Source organism: Mercenaria mercenaria, chromosome 15, assembly GCF_021730395.1.
Source record: "Mercenaria mercenaria strain notata chromosome 15, MADL_Memer_1, whole genome shotgun sequence".
NCBI lineage: Eukaryota > Metazoa > Mollusca > Bivalvia > Venerida > Veneridae > Mercenaria > Mercenaria mercenaria.
In genome coordinates, this window is record NC_069375.1 from 7,444,994 (window position 1) to 7,462,267 (window position 17,274).

General features: G+C 33.9%; 1 protein-coding gene across 1 annotated transcript; it reads left to right on the plus strand.

Annotated features, from left to right (window-relative positions):
• The first annotated feature begins 2,171 nt into the window (after positions 1-2,171).
• On the plus strand, positions 2,172-6,740 carry LOC123536472 (ovomucoid-like). Its single transcript, XM_053524469.1, has 4 exons — positions 2,172-2,302; positions 3,701-3,923; positions 5,656-6,027; positions 6,588-6,740. Exons 1-4 carry the CDS (start codon positions 2,272-2,274, stop codon positions 6,667-6,669), a joined length of 708 nt encoding a protein of 235 aa, XP_053380444.1. The 5' UTR covers positions 2,172-2,271; the 3' UTR covers positions 6,670-6,740.
• Positions 6,741-17,274: the final 10,534 nt, after the last annotated feature.

Below are 17,274 nucleotides of genomic sequence, written 5' to 3' on the forward strand. Positions count from 1 at the left end.
GTGACCTCGAACTTCGGTCTCGGTCACAAACAATCCCGCGGGATTCTGCAGACGTTAATACACAAAAAACGTGTATTATCCATACATTAACGGATCGACAGTACCAATTTCTTAAGGCAGAGAAGAGGAAGCAAAACCAGTTGCTTCCGTACTGTGTAAATAACAAAAGAAATCAGCCTTTTAATAAACCTTAAGGCCATACCAAATTGATTTGTCGTTCGTCGGAACTACCACATCAATAATTTCATTCCCGAGAAGAAAAAAAATTCACCCGCCCGCACGTACATAAAAATCTCCAATTTTTTTTTCTGATTACGCGGTCCGGAATGATAGCGGCAAAACAGGTTTTATCGCTGTTTTAATGCGTCAAAATGATATTGATAGGAATTCATGCATCCGTAATACCGTACCGTAATACATGTAGCTGATGACCCAAACTCAAAAAGTCAGGAATTATGGTGTTATTCATCATTTGTTTTAAATCGGTAGGTGATGAAGTAGGCCGTTCTACGATTGTTCAATACAGTGAAAAGAACGAAGCCAAACTTGTAAGACGTGCACGGGGATTCAATTAAAATATTTGGATTAAACATTGAAATATTGTTCAGATAAAGTTTTCAAACCATTTGTTATCAGTTGTTTAGTTCAATATGTTAGATCTAGAGCCAAAGCCGAGTGCTATCTTGAAAAAAAGTTTGTTCACAGATCCTGACCGATCCATCACATTAATTGTCTCGGGCCCAAATCTTTGTAACTTCTTTAGTCTGGCAGTCAGATATTCTATCAAAATGCATATATTCAATTAAAAAAATGTTTAGCTTTTCAAATAAGTAGTGTAGATATAAAAATAATTTCTGTCCTATTGTAACCCCAATTTTCCCTGTTTGTATATTAATTGGCTGTGAATTGATTGAAAGAAAGAAACTGAAAAAACACCCCTTCCCAACTCAAAATTTCTGGGTCAATCAAAGCACAACAAATAACACTTTTAAGAGTGGCCATATTAGGATCATTCTTTGTCCGTCTGTTATCATTATTGACTGAAATAAACCTCTACCACAAAAACTTAAGCTAGCCTGATCTGTTAAGAAATTATTCCAATGGGATTCGAGCAATGTCGAAGCATTTGTGTGCCCACCTCCGTTTAGTCTCATTGATCAAGTGATTTATTACTTTCTCCTCACCTCTACCGTTTGGAGTTTCACTAGGGGCACAAAGTTGCTCATATGTCGAAGCCATCTAACTGGGTTTCAGAAGATATGTTATTCCACTAGGGAGCCCGTTTTGTCTTAAATATTCCTCATCCTCTGCCGTTAAATGGGCACGCCTTCAGATTAATGTAGAACAATCAAAGTTAAAAATAAGACACTCATCCCTTAGTAATTATAAATACAAAAAAAAAAAAAACAAAAAAAAAACAAAGTGATTCAGTGAGTTTGGGCAATAATTTATTTGCAAAATCATTCATGTAGTCTTTAAAACATATAGAAAAGCTATCTACTGTGTTAGTCACACTGTAAATGTTTGATTTCTGTGTTATTCTTAAAGAAATGTTAACTTCATGTATAATCATAACCACCTCCTCTAGGGTCCAAGCTGGGAAAAAAAATACCCGCTCGCTCCATGTAAAATCTACCCGCCTCTGAAAAAGTCAAAATTGAGAGAAAAAAAATTCGCTCGTTCGCTCCCATTTTTTTGAAAATTTTCCGAAGAACTATTAATCAATTTGGTATGGCCTAAATACAAGAAAATTTACATTATGACAAAGAAAAGTACATAATAAGAATAATCAAGTTTTAAACCAATGTTGATGTCCTTCATCAAAAACCTGGACCTTTTCTGTCAAAGCCTGACCGATATCTCGCTATCGTATACTTCTATTTCTATTGCGAAAATATCTATCAAAAAGAAAATGATCTATCAGTCACAGAATATAGATACATGTAGTTTCATGTTGAAACATTTCGTCAATGGTGGTTTTACATTTTCTGATAACACTGTAAGGCGTTATTGTTATAAATCGCAGGGCTAACTTTTCAACAAAAATATATCTTTAACAATCACACGTATCCAAACTCGGCCGAATTCTGGGGGTCATCACAAAAATTTTGTTAGCCCTACAAAATGTCCTACAAAATCATGATATACGTCAATGATGTTATCAGATTGTGCAGATTTGAAATCACGATTTGTCTTATCTCTCTCCACAATCTGCAAAAGTAAGCCAGAGTGTGTTCGTCCGCCTTGTAGACAACATAAGTTACATCGACGATGAAGATATTTGTTCCATTTTTCGCTTTAGGTTTGTATTGTTTATACATTGTCATATTTTACTTAACAAATAATCAAGACCTTCGAGTGTTTTGTTGTCTTATTTATCACGGTTCAGAGTTCAGACGCGCAGCAATTGAACCACGAGGTCGTTGTTTAAATTATTAAGCATCTTAAAGATGACTCGTGGTAAATTAGACGATAAAACACACGAAGGCCTTGATTGTTTTCATTCTTATATGTTCATCAAAATATTTTGGTGAAAATTATGCTGAGCTTCATATAATCCACTTGTAATTAACCGGGCCTCATGCGGCAAGATATATGGAGTTTGACTGGCATATTGGACCATGTTAGAATTAAGAGTAATGCACGTTTTAAACCACATTTTGAAATATTATTCACAGTGAAAATTTATGACCTATGTATTTTAGTAACGTTTCGAGATTAAAATGTTTAAAATTATTCAAAATGTTTATACCTAGGATATAGATACAGATCTACCGAGATTTTAACAGAAAGATAAATATCATGATTATTGTTATTATTACTAACTTCTAATTGTTGTTACTATTACTATTATGTAGACTATTGTTATTGTTATTATTAATTAGTCAAGATGCGATTGTTCCAAAAGGAAAGAGGCCTTTTTTAAATAGACATGTACCGGAAATCGGTTGAAACATTACTTGTTCTGGCTACCATAACGTAACCATTTTCAACAAAGTTTATGAAAACATACCTTAGAATGTTTAAATTCACAGTAAAGATCAATAAAATACGATTCCTTACAGCCTGTTTGCTTTAAAAAAAAGAAGACAGTGGTAGCTAGGCTACCCATTTGAAACTTACGCGTAGAATTTGTTTGTTTGTTTGTTTTGGGTTTGACGCCGTATTTCAACAGTATTTCAGTCATGTAACGGCGGGCAGTTAACCTAACCAGTGTTCCTGGATTCTTCTCCGTAAGTAACTGCCAACTTCCCCACATGAATCGGAGGTGGAGGACTAATGATTTCAGACACAATGTCGTTTATCAGTCACGGAGAACATAAGCCCCGCCCGAGGATCGAACTAGACCAACGCTTTACCTACTGAGCTAAGCGGGCGGGCTCGTGTATAACTTGTGTTCTGAATTTGTTGCATGGTTTATGTCAGATCAAAAGAAAAATACCAGTAGATAAGAAATGTTTTAAAATAAAAGGTGAGTCGATGGCATTTTCATTTGAGGAAATTATAGCGTCAGAGACTTCTGGCACGTTTTTTGGTTAGGATTCAATACTGTACGGGATTCGTTTCATTGAGCTGAAAGTTTTTAGCTATCTGTTGACATGAATTTGACTTTTTTTAACTAAAGTATCCTATCTGTCACTTGAAAGATTCAAGCACGTAGGGTCTCAGACCTAAACTGAATGTTTCATTTTAATGTCAGTTGTGATCGTGGCTTCGCAAGGTCACAGCGGTGAGCACCACGGTCACAATAACAATGGTGGAAGCGTTCCAGATTCCGGACAAGTTGATGCCGCCATTGTCGACATAGAGCTCCATTACAACGACAAATTGTGCCTCGAGTTGCTTCTTGTAGATTGTGCGACACACGTGACACAGGGGGACGAGAAAGTCTGCGGAAGTGACGGTGTTACTTACGATAACCAGTATGATTTCACTTACTTGTAAAACACCAGTTGAATTTGTTACATAACTCATTCCATTGTTTGATATATGATCGACAGGCCAGTTTTTACTCAACATTTACTTATTTGTTTGGTGACTTGAAAAACAAAGGGAAAAATTATTTCTGATTTCATGTAATACAACATTTGATAAATGGCTAGCCAGTGGAAGGATCTCAAGCAAACATTTTGACCATCGTCACTCAAACAATATGTGTAAACTGATACTAGTAGTCGAACTAGATAATGTAAGCCTTGAATGAAGATTTGAGAATTTTGGGAAATATTGGGTATTTTTTAGTTGTTGAACAAAATTCTGAAGGTAGTTGTAGTTGGGTAGAAATGTAAGTTCTATTTAAAGCGTCTATTTTGTTTGTGACGCGGCTACCACATTTTTGTTACAAACATAAAATCTACAAATTTATGTTTTCTAATTTTTGAAAATTGTTTTCTCATATATTTGTCGGACGTTTTTCTTTTGATTAACATAGTAACAAATAGTACTGAATCCATTGTTTCCATTTACCTCCCTTTATGACTTTAATTGTGCAAGTTCATGAACAATCTCGAAAAAAGTACTTTTTCTAACCAGGTAACTATGCATATTCTCTATCTGGACAGCTGTTCTATCTATCTTTAATATAGATTTTAAAGCATGATGGAACTTTAAAGCCTGCGCGCTGGTTACAGAAATTTGTATTCTGTGCAAAAAAGATGATTCGAAATTTGGACGTTTTTTGGCTAGGCAGTCACGTGACAATTTAAACGATCTGTTCTACATTTTAGTTTTTACCGTGTATTTATTATACAATAAGTACACTATTTAGTACATATAGCTTTATACACACCAAAATGTTTACTTCAGGTATAAGTTAACGGCATATCTTCTTGACAAAAAAGTGAAAAAAGCAACCTTAAACAACTTTCATTTTCTTTGTCCTTTTATCCATTTCCAAGAGAAGCATATCGCCGACAGTTCTTCACACATTCTTCGGCAGATGCACAGCTTCAGATATATAGAATATAAAAACAAAAAGTATACGTAAATCACACGGTGTACAGAGCGCATTTTTCTTTTCATATAGGCCTGTCAAATCGCCTTACATTTCTGGACCATTTTTATGTTCTACAATAAACTTCACTTATAACGAACACGGTTATAACGTATTTCCGGTTATAAGGAATAATTTCTTTCCTTCTTTATCTTGTGGTTGATATTGTTTGGTTCAAACAGTTTATGTTGACAAACTAAAACAACATAATTACGTGAGTCAATTCACGCCTGTGGTGTAATACATCTCGGAAAATTGTTCACTTTCAAAAGGTTAATCGTAAATCATTTTCGTCAAAAAGCAGTCTTGATCAAATTACAAAATGAGTTATAACCAGCTATTCGTTGAGGAGTTTAGCAAAATATAAACAAATGAAAGGAAAATCAGTCTATCAAGAACATGTTCTCATCGAAATACAGGTATTAAAGATTTACTGGAATTATGACATAACAGTCCAAACAGTCCAAACAATAAAAGAAAATAAATTGCTGCCTAGAGAAAGAAAAGATAATAAACATATCTAGGTAACTGTCTGGTGTCTTGCTCAAACATATCATATAAGTTAACACGGCATAAATTTCTTCTATACGGTACAGGTGACAGAATGTTGTTTTCAGATGTTTTTCTCTATCTTATATGTAAAACATTTTGTTCGATTCTAGCTGTAAATTCGCGCATGCCACGTGTGAGTTCACACACGTCGACAATCCTCTAAAACTTGCTAGCCATGGCGAATGCCCACCACCAACAGCAGCACCTGTTTCAACAATGCCACCTGCAACGGCGGCACCTGCTTCAACAATGCAACCTGCAACAGCGGCGCCTGCCATACAAACAGGGACAGGTTCTATGGGCATGACGACAACCGTTGCTACGACAACCACGACAGTGATGTTGACAACTACAGCAGCAACTACAGTGGACCCAATTCACTCTATCGTTCAGAACGTGTTCTGCCAGAACGCTGCAAGCATTTCTTGTGCCAATGATTTCCAAATAATTTGTGGATCTGACGGGCAGCTGTACCCTAATCAGTAAGTTAGAAAAAAAATGAAGTCATCTGATTTATATCAATATTTTGGAGTTATTTAAAATTTTAAGTATGCCATATAAACACTAATAGATAGCTAGCATTATGTGCTTCTACAGTGTACGGTATAATCTTCAAAGTGGAGTTTGAGAATAAAAGCTGATAATCGAATTTAATCTTTTAAAGTCTTGTTACAGTATATTTATTATTAATTGCGAAAATATGGACAACTAACGTTTTACATGGCTATATTATCTTTCTGCTCACTTCAACCTTACTAGACCGGTCACGACGTACATGGCTGTCGTAGACACATTATCAGAAAGAAGTAGGACACATATTTCATACTAAATTACCTTGTAGAGATAGCCAGTTAATTCCTTGTAAATAGATAATTGTAGAAAGGTAATAATTAAAGCTCCGGGAATAAGAATATATAATATATCATATTGTCGCCTTAGGCGCGAATGTCTGTCACTTGATAAGACACCTCATAATATTATCATTTTATTATCATGTAGATACATAATGTTTTCTTGAAGATTCTTTATTTCATTTCTTTAGGTGCGAGATGTCGAAACAGAAATGTGTCGACCCAACACTTACAGTGGCTGACAAGTCGACATGTCCGATACCAGGTCGATAAGTCGATGTACCTATGTCACAATGATACAGACTTAGTTTGTTCAACGTTTCTTTATCTCTAATAAATAAAAATCCCTTTTGTTTCAATTGTTGCATTACTATAAGTCAAGAAATTTACGTGATAGGAAATGAGTCATAATAGTCCGTTAACCAACTTCGGGAATGTTACGTTTTCTTAGTTAATGTTTCCTCAGAATTCTTGTTTGATTTTAATAAAGGGTTAATTCCCATTGATTTCCAATTTCGTTGGATGCATAATGGCTCTTCTATTTCAAACAAAATGAGCAGATTTATGAAAAGAAATACTTATACAAAGAAAAATACTGATTGTGTGATATCTAACGTGCCCAGTAGATACTTATCCTCCGTATCTAATAGCTATAATGTGGCGACCGGTGGTCATTTACCTTTACATTCAGATAATTCTAGGAGAACCATAAAAACACTCCACTTTACAACAATAATTTAAAAGTACTGATTTCACCAATTAAATCACCTATTCTTAGAAAATACAACATAAAAACATCTTCTACTGAACACGTTAGGTTTCATTCAGTCTCTAAGTGCCATTCTAATAGGTGCATGTGCTGTCCTCATCTTAATTGTTACTCGACACTACGTTCTACTGTTAATAACAGAAATTTCAGTATAAATATCCATTCAGACATTTCTTGAAATTCCTCTGATGTTATTTATGTTCTTACATGAAATGCCCATAATTATGGTATACAGTAAGTTGGGCAAACGAAACGACCTCCTAAAACAAGATATCGGGAACCCTGTTACAAAATTCGCAATAATAATAAATTTCGAAACTTCTTATACAATCATTTTCATAAAACTGGACATTCGGTTAAAGATGTTTCTGTTCAAGCTGTTGAACAATTAAAGTATAAGGTTAACATGACTTCTGGCTTCAAGGCAAAACTCAGACATGTCTCTGAACTTAAATGGATTAAATTTCTACAAGCACCCTTTCCATTGGGTTTAAATGATAACATTTATCAAAAGGGAAATATTTCAAAATAATTCTTGAATTGATATATTCTCTATCTATTCCCCAAGAAGACTCAGATCAGAACTCGTTCTCATGGTATTCGACGAAATAAGAATATCAAACGTAAACTTCGCAAAAGAATGACTGTTGCTGATTGCCATATGATACAAAACGCTCTGGTAGACATGCTATGTTATCATGTTTAACCTCTTTATCTGTTTCTTCGTTGAGGCAAATTGATCAAGAATCTGATAATATTTATATGCGTACACATTCATTTTACGACACTGCTTCATTGATTCAAAACCATACACAGCATTTTCTTAGACCTCATATTGATTCTGAATCCGATCATAAACGAAATTTTCTAAAATTATCTTTCATAAATAAAGGAATCGAGTTTATTGATTTACCTAGTATTTTAAGAGACCAATCTGTAGTTAACTCTATTCCTAAATATTTCAAGAATACAGAAACACCTATTATCTGTTATAAATATAATCAATCAGTTAGAAACGTTATATTTAATTACAATCAAATTGTCTGGGATTTAGACATAGAGCTTAATGTTCCAGATAGTTGTAACTGTAAAGAATCTAAATACTGTTACCAACCAGCCGGTCATATCATAACGGGTAATTTTAAGATTTCTAATGATAAAAGAATCAGAAACATTTTCACCAAAGGTCCAAAATATAGAATTCCCTCGTCTATTAACTTTGAAAAATGTCTCTCTGAAATAACTCAGTCTATTGATGACTATATTAAAAAATGGTGTCGGAAAGAAAATGCAGATCAGAACGCTCTCATTAACGGAAAAAGAATATATATTTAAAATCATAAAAACTCGAGTTGAATTTTATGAATCAAACCCTTCCGTATTACCTCCTAAACCCAAGGTTTCACTTAGATGTTTAAAGAAAGCTTTATCCAACGTACACATGTATTTTGTTTTTACTCCTGCAGACAAAGCTTCTAATAATAATATTAGTATATGACGTATTTACTACACAGAAATATTACATAACGAACTGAAACATACAAAAACTTACCAGTTATCACAACAAGATGAGAAAACTATTGCAAAAAGTCATGTAAATCAGTGTATGAATTTAAATGTCGCACTTGACGACAGCCAGAAGAAGCTCCCTACTCTTTATTGGATCCCTAAACTTCACAAAACTCCATATAAAGCTCGATTCGTCGCAAATTCAACCTTATGCACTACAAAAACATTTCTCTACTTTTGACTTCTTGTCTTACTGCAATAAAAGACCACGTACAGAAGTATTGTTCCAAGGTATATGAGAACTCGGGTGTTAATCTGTTTTGGTCCATCAAGAACTCTGGAGATGTTGTCATAAAGCTAAAAAACAAACTCTTCAAATGTTCGAATATAAGCACTTATGACTTTTCTACTCTTTATACAAATTTACCACATAATCTTATTAAAGACAAAGAAGTAGCTTTAATTGAGAAAACATTTGCAAGAGGAAACGTTGATTATCTGGTGTGCAATGAAACTACAGCATTCTTTTCTAACAGTGTATTTAAGAGAGAGATATAACCTATGGAGTTGTGATCAGGTTTGTGAAGCTCTAAGGTTTCTACTAGATAGCATATGTATCAAATTTGGCAATAAAACTTACAGACAAGTAATTGGTATCCCGATGGGAACCAACTGCATCCCACTCATTGCTGATTTATTCTTATACTGTTATGAACAAGATTTCATGTATAGCTTATCCACTGAGACACAATTTCAAATTATTGAAGCTTTTAATAGAACCTCAAGGTATCTAGAAGCGTCGTTTTTGGATTTAAATTTAACAATTGTGAATAATAATCTAGAAACGAAATATATGATAAAAGGGACGATTTTAATTTTGAAATTGTCAACTTCCCCCACCTTGATGGAGATGTCTGTTGAGCAACATCATACGGAGTCTATATTTCACAACTTATTCGTTTTGCAAGAGCTTGCTCAAAGATAAATGATTTTGATGACAGAAATCTTCATATCACCAAGAAATTGTTACAACCGGGTTACCGTTATCATAAGCTAAGAAAAGCTTTCAGTAAATTTTACTACAGATCGTCGGAACTGTTAGAAAAATACAATTCGAACCTAAAAACACTTTTAAAACTTGGACTTACACACCCGGAATATTATGAAGATGTAGTTTATAAAATTCGGAAAATTAAACATAGTCCTTATTTTAATCAAATATTTGTAAAATGGGTTAAAAAGTTGATCAAAAGAGGATACGATATGAAAGGCGTGAAGCACAGTGCATGTTTAGTGATTGACCCATCTACAGTTAATCGCTACGCTTTCCTATTTGATGGTGCGATGACTAATAAAGTGTAAGACTCCATGATGCTTTTCTCCTAAATCCTACATATAATGGACGGAGGGAGTTGATTTTTGTCTTGCAGTTTTCTTAGTGGTGCCCTGAAAAGTTAGGCTGTTGGTGCTCTGACTTCAGACAAGTTGTTGAATACATTGGTGTAATTATGCCGTAGATTTACCTTAATTTTATGTTTTACTTTATTAATTTGTTATTTTTGCGCTAACGTTAGAGCCTTTCTCAGCGGGGATTTTATATACTTTGTTTTGTCTAACTTGTTAAAAAAAGGGTAAGTGCGAGGTTGGCATGCCCTAAACGCGTTTAACCCCCCCCCCCCCCACGCCCCGAGTTTCCTTTATATAGGTCACTGACCGTTCCAAGGCGGTGCACTGTCCCTGTTTTTAACTTGTTTTCTGTCTCTCGTATTTTGTGATGCGTATGTACTCTTTGTTTGTTGTTGGCATTTTATTGACTGTCCATCTCGTATTTTGTGTTGCGCATATAGTCTTGTTTGTTGTTAGTATTTTATTAACATTGTCGTTTCTAACTTGTTGAGAATAGGGTAAGTGTGAGGTTGACATGCCTTAAACGCGTTTAAACCCAGTTTTCTTTATATAGGTTACTGACCGTTCCAAGGCGGTGCGCCTATTTTCAACTGGTTTTCTGTCTGTTACGTATGTTTTCTTGTTTGTTGTATGCGTTTTTCCTCCTCCTTACTCCCCCTATTGCCCCCCCCCCCCCCCCCCCTCGGCCTTTCCCCTTGCATTTGCGCTACTTTTTGCATCCCTCCCACTTTACTTTGAGTTTTCGTGGCTCCCCTTTATTCAGGCTGACGGAATCCTAAGGAGGTACACAATTTCCTGCTTATATGGGTGCGTTGAGTGATTGTGAGTCTAAGACGGTGCCTTACTGTTTTCTATGTTATTTAGTTGGGTATGGTTGTGTGTTTGATTGTGGTACACGAGTGTCTGCGCTTACGTTGTAGTGTGACTGTTATTAAGGAACGTAGTATTCCCTTTGTATTTTCATCCTTGTTCTTCCTTCCTCTTCTAATTCGCCCCACCCCACCATTTTACCACTTCCTCACCCTCTATCTATATTTCACATAAAGTAATATGTACTTGTTAGATGTTTGAAGCAACCCGTCTGTAATATTTTTCCATTACAGCTTCTTTTTGCTGTGGGCCTACTTTGCTAATGCGTGGCTCTAAGGCTGTGTTTTAGGTGCTCTGTGCTTAGGTTATAGGAAAAAGATGTTTCCTTTTGTGAAGAAAGCACCAAACTTTGTATGTAACTATTTCGCAGTATGCTGAATCCAAAAAAAAGCAGGAGACACGCGGTTCGGTAACCTTAATTAGCTTAAAATGAGGCCCCAAAAAGGGACCTATATTTTATTTATTTTAATCATATATTTTAAAAAGCAATGTCCAAAAGGTTAATTTATAACCTAAATAAGTAATTATTATTGACATAATATTAATTTAGTTACATTTTATACACATTTAATATATAGGACAAAAACGAATGACACAGATGAGGCCCTAAAAGGGAAGAAATTGTTTAAAAATGTCATTTACAGGATGACTTTATTTTTAAGTGTGAATATTATATCACTCAGGTAAACAAAATTAATTTTAGTATTTAATTATATCTAAACATTATTTAAACATGCTTTACATTTTGAGGTTCATTAAGGGTATTTTATAAAACAAGTTCACATATACGTACATATTATAACTTATATAATCGATTTGACAGTACTTATACTGTACATGGGGTACTGATAGTTCAATTTCCCTTTGAATATTATTATGAGGCATTCACAAGTGAAGCTAAAGAAGGGGTTATTTTGTGTTTTTCTTGTAATTCAATATCTAATTCAAATACCTGTAAAAGGTATTATACAAAACATAATTTATATGTTTTTCAAGACAGTTAATGACTTCAAGCTAAAGCATACCATCATCCTAATGCTTTCTGTATAACAAAAGAAACTGGAATGTGAACTAAACGTATTGTTGTATTTATTATTGCTAATTTATACTATTTTCAATGAAACTAATTTATTTAAATTTGATTCAGATTTTAAGTTTTAGAATCAGTCTAAATTCCGCTTTCTTGAAAAGAGCACTGGTTTTGTATGATAGATTAACCTTTGTACGGTTTGAACCAACGACCTTCCTATTGACCTGACAACACCTTTACCACTAGACGGTCTCTCCACAGAGCTTATAATTATAAACATTTCTAAAGTGCAGTGATTTACTGAAGACACCCCAAGAATGCAAACAGCTAAATATTAAAAAAAATTGTTACAGTTGAAAATATAATACAGAAATAAAGAAAGTCATGCCAAATAGAGTTAGATGTAAATCTTTGAAGGTAAAAATTAATCGATTAGTTTATAAACAATATCTCCTTAAAATATACTGAGCTACAGTTATCTTGCATATTAAGCCTTTTGACAAATAACGAAAGAGTGTATTTTCTGTCTTAGATTCCAAATCGGCCTATATAATAATGTTATGTATCTAATAAAGAAATGATCATTCAGAACATTGTACTTGTGGGTCAGAGTTGAGTATACTCTGCATCTTGGTATAGCCGATGGAGCTCATTCAACACGGGTAAAATGACTATTGCAGGCCGTCCTAGTTATAATCATAGCTGATATGTGCTCTTTGTCCAAAACACCTCTCAGTAGCGCAATTATAAATCCTAGAATAATTGCTTGTTTAGGGTAATGCCCCAAAAACTTACTTCGTGAACTTACAAAAGTTGAAAGGAAAGTTACGATCAGGTTACCCTAAACAAACAACCCTTTCAATATTTAACCAAAACTGTAATCAGTTTGCCAGTATTTCACTCTCTAGCACACATGTCTTCAAAATGTCTAAGTACACAGGATTGGCTTGATACATTTATATCTGCCTTTGTATGTATTCTGTAGTTACATTGATGAGTTTCCTCCAACTTATAGCAGCTAATTATGAAGTGTATAACATAATTAAAGCCAAGTACCAGTTCTCTTGTCCATTTCCAGTTGACAGGATTAACAATGTCAATGTATGCTATAAATGCCTGTCTACAACCTGCTTGATACAATGTTATTTGCTACATACGTGAACATCTCTTAGGGGGTAGCTTTCAATACGCCTAATTGCTTAAGAAAATATATTCTCTGGCTTCATTTTGACATTTCCTTGCATGATAGAACAACCTATCCTTCCTGTTGTCATGTGCATTTCTCAAATCTTTTAACGCGGCATAGCCATAAGTAAAGATATCCTGTGCCTTGCAAACATATTGAGACAGTATCACAACCAGATAATGCATTATAAAGAATGTTAGATTTAAGTCTACGTTCTTTGATGTGCCTTTTCCTGTTGGATCTTGTCATTGTTTTTATGCCAAAAAGATGACTTACTATGGAATTAGTCAGCATGTACCAGAACTGTTTGGAATGGCCAAATGAAGCTACAGCTAACAACTAGCAAACTGTTTTACTATAGAAAATAACAGTGTGTATCAGTGTTGGTTGCACGTAACATTATCCCTTTGTGGTTTTGTTTTCATGCATCTGTGGCAAACAAATATGTACCATGTACAGCTTTCTCGTGGGTGCATAATAAGTGCTGGATGTATCGTTATGTTATTTCATGTATTATTTGCGTTTGCAGGCATTAGCATGAATAGAACCTTTGTTTATGATACTGCTTCATCTCGCACCAGTTAGTGCAACACATGTTGTGACTTCACACTTTTGGTACAATACATGATCATGTTAAAGCTGTAAGTCAGTAAATGGTGCCAGAAAAAATTCTAGTTCCTAAAGGAAATAGACAGCATGAAAATATCTAAACTACCTGATGTTCACATATCTAATATGTCCACAGAACAATTTATATATGAAAAACAAAGACAAATATCAAACAGGGAATGCCACGCACCAAAAACGCAGCCTCCTCAAAACGAAACCCACAGCACGCAGACGCGTTCACCACACACACACACACACACACACACACACACACACACACAGGCAACACATCGGGACAAAACGAACAAAGCCAACACATCAGGACAAAACGAACAAAGCCATGTTTGTTTGGGGAGAGACATTAAGGTAAGAACAAACTAAATAGCCGGCCTTCTTTATTCTAGATAAAATTGACAAATTTCAAATGGCTACAGCATAGAGCAGGATCCGTTTTAAATGTCTGTAGCTTACATTTTCTTAAAGAATATTGTCAGTGCTGAAAAAAAAAACATCAAAAGAAAATTGGGGGTCATGTATTTCAGTCAAACAAACCAACTACAAAATCAGCTAAAAATGATACCCCAAATTGTATTGGTGGTGTATGACCTACATTTCCATAATAAATCTGTTATACTATCATATTAATACGAAAATGCTTCCTAAATGTCAAGGATAGATTTGTTATGTGATTTCAGCAAAAACAAATACAAAAAAGGAAGGATAAAGCTCTACAGAGCAAAGAAGGAGGACTCTTTAAATCCGCCATTTTGCGACTACCATGATTTTTTTCTGCGCCAGTTTCCTATTTAGTGTCTGTATACCATAATTGTGGCCTTTGCATTACTGTTGAATCTGGACTGACCAATAATGACATTGACTTCCATAGAACCAATTAAATGCCAGTACAAAAACACAGTCATTGTATACGAAATATAAATTTGTCAAAAAATAATGTATTAGAGAAGTAATGGAAAACTTATTACAATTCTTAGATATCTATTGAAAAAGTGTAAATATCAGTTTCTTTTATTTTATGGGTCTTTAGATGAGTCAATTGATTTGAAAACATTATCGTGTCATATACTGTTATGTAACAGATAAAAGATTAAGGGGGTTAATTTTGTTAATTTTGATGTTCCCTACAAAAACATACAAAAATGATCCATTGCGGGGCCTCTCTTTTTGATATAAATCTACTGCCCTAATAAATACATATAGATACAGATGTTACCTGGTAGACCTCAACATAGGAATAGTTTTTACTTTTTTGATATCTTGTACATAAGATCCATTAATTCTGTTTCTTTACTTATATTAAGTTCAAAAATATGATATTTTAACGATTGAAATAAATTAATTTGCCCTTAAAATGTGATTTTTAACAATTTCCCCTTAAAGGACCTCATATTACTTTTCCTGAGTCATGTATATTGAATGTGTATAAAATGTAATTGAATAAATTTTGTGTCAAGGGGTATAATTGATTAAGGTCATGAATTAACATTTTTGACATTGTTCTAGATATATTTAATTGAAATAAATAAAGGTAGTTCCCATTTAGGGCCTCATTTTGGTCTATTCAAGCCAACAAATCGTATATGTAGTCCATTTCTGATTCAGTATACTTTATAATAGTTAAATACAAACTTTCATGATTTCTTCATAAGAAGCATCTTTTCACACGCAGTTTTGAAATTAAACATACAGTAAAATCTGATTACCTCCCTTTTTAGTATGTATCTTAAAAAATAGGAGTATTTTGGAGTAATCTTTGTATATCTGTCAATACCAAATGGTTCTCTGTCTATGCTAGTGATATGTTAACCATGTTTAGATCATATGAAACATTACTATATAGATAAATTTCAATTTAAAGGAAAAAATATTTTTTCAAGACATTTTTACCTCCCTTTTTTAAATTGATTTTAAAGGAGGTTCCAGGGCAGATATAGCGTGTCTCCTCCTCTTGTAGGATTTAGGATACCTTAAAGTAATTCCATGCAAAATTTGATGCTTTCTTCACATACGGGAACATCTTTGCCATTTTTTTTGTTCCATATCTTACTCGCTATTCCGAGAAATCTACCCTTACCTATTATCTTGTCCAGTGGTTTACTGAACTAATTGTAGGCAGAGATGTTAGCAGCTATTTTGATGCTACAACTTACGGATTTTATGTTGAGGTACTTTACTTCGTCTCTTGTGTTTAAATAAAATCTAATCAGCGAATAGTGATTCTTTTAGTACTGCTGAGTAGTGACTGCTAATTAAACCAGTCTCAATCTGATTGAGACGGGCAAGGCTATTATATACCCATTTCTTAGCTTGCGCAATAGTGCTATTTTTCATATTCAGCATTTTAATAACTCTGGTTTTGTTTTTTAAGTTTGGTTTTTAGAATAATAAATTAGCAGTTACTCCTCAGGTTTACCTGTGAATATATGAATATGTACAGTGTTTTTTAGTTGTAAAATGTCTCTTACAATTCAACCTATTGAATGGCTATACACTGTGTTAAGTTGTTGTATATACAAGAATATAAATTTTACTGTAATGTGTATAGATGAGACTGAAATAAATGTAAAATCTTAATCTGTTTGTACTAGTTTGTTCAAGGTTTCAGTACAGCCTTGAAAATATATAAGTAAATAATTTATACACTTTCTTCGGATGCTAACCTGTTAACTTGTAGTTGTTCGGTCTATTTTATACAATATTCAGCTTCAAAATATAAGAAGGTAAGTATGTAACTGCGTACATATACAAAAGTTATTCTACGTAAATTGTATTACCTAGCAATTTAGCAACATCTACACCAAACAGTCTTATATTGAAAAGCTCGCACTTTAACACAAGTTTCCATACATAATGATACAAATATCATTTATTGCTCACTAAACATAATGAAACTAATTGATCACTTCATGCAAACATAAATGTTGTTGTGTCAATGCTAAATTCTTTTATCACTTTATCTGTTCTTTTATTCCCTTTCTCCAGCTTCATAAAATTTTAATTTCCATGTATAATACAAATGTGCGACGTTTTACGTAAAGGAGTTGAATGTTTACAAGTGATCAAATATTTGATATGGTACTGGTCTATGGTCATTTTTGTGGCTTCATAGCTTGGTAAACAAAGTTTACTTCAAATTTACACTTAATGTTTTGCATCTACGCCAAGAACAATTCATATTGTTGTTTTACATTTAATATGAAGATTAAACAAGCAGCTTCTTACATTTCTTACATTGATAATTTTCTTTTAAAAAGCAGACATTCATTTCACTGATAGATCTTGTTATGTCAAAAAATATATCTTTGGGGACGAAGGGGTAGTCGTCAGTATTCAATCGGGGATAAAATAAACGCGTTTTAGGTGGCTGTAAACGACAAAGAAGCTGGCATATAAACAATATATCACTTCAAACAGTTGTATTTTATCACCATTATTTTAAAAAAAACAACAAAAAAACAACACAAACACGCGCATGTAGCA

What these genes read in the sequence shown, in the direction of transcription:
- LOC123536472 (XM_053524469.1), top strand. Translation starts at nt 2,272, where the DNA reads ATGAAGATATTTGTTCCATTTTTCGCTTTAG. An exon ending in GGTGTTACTTACGATAACCA is followed by an intron (nt 3,924 to 5,655) that starts GTATGATTTCAC and finishes GTTCGATTCTAG; the next exon opens with CTGTAAATTCGCGCATGCCA. An exon ending in GGGCAGCTGTACCCTAATCA is followed by an intron (nt 6,028 to 6,587) that starts GTAAGTTAGAAA and finishes TCATTTCTTTAG; the next exon opens with GTGCGAGATGTCGAAACAGA.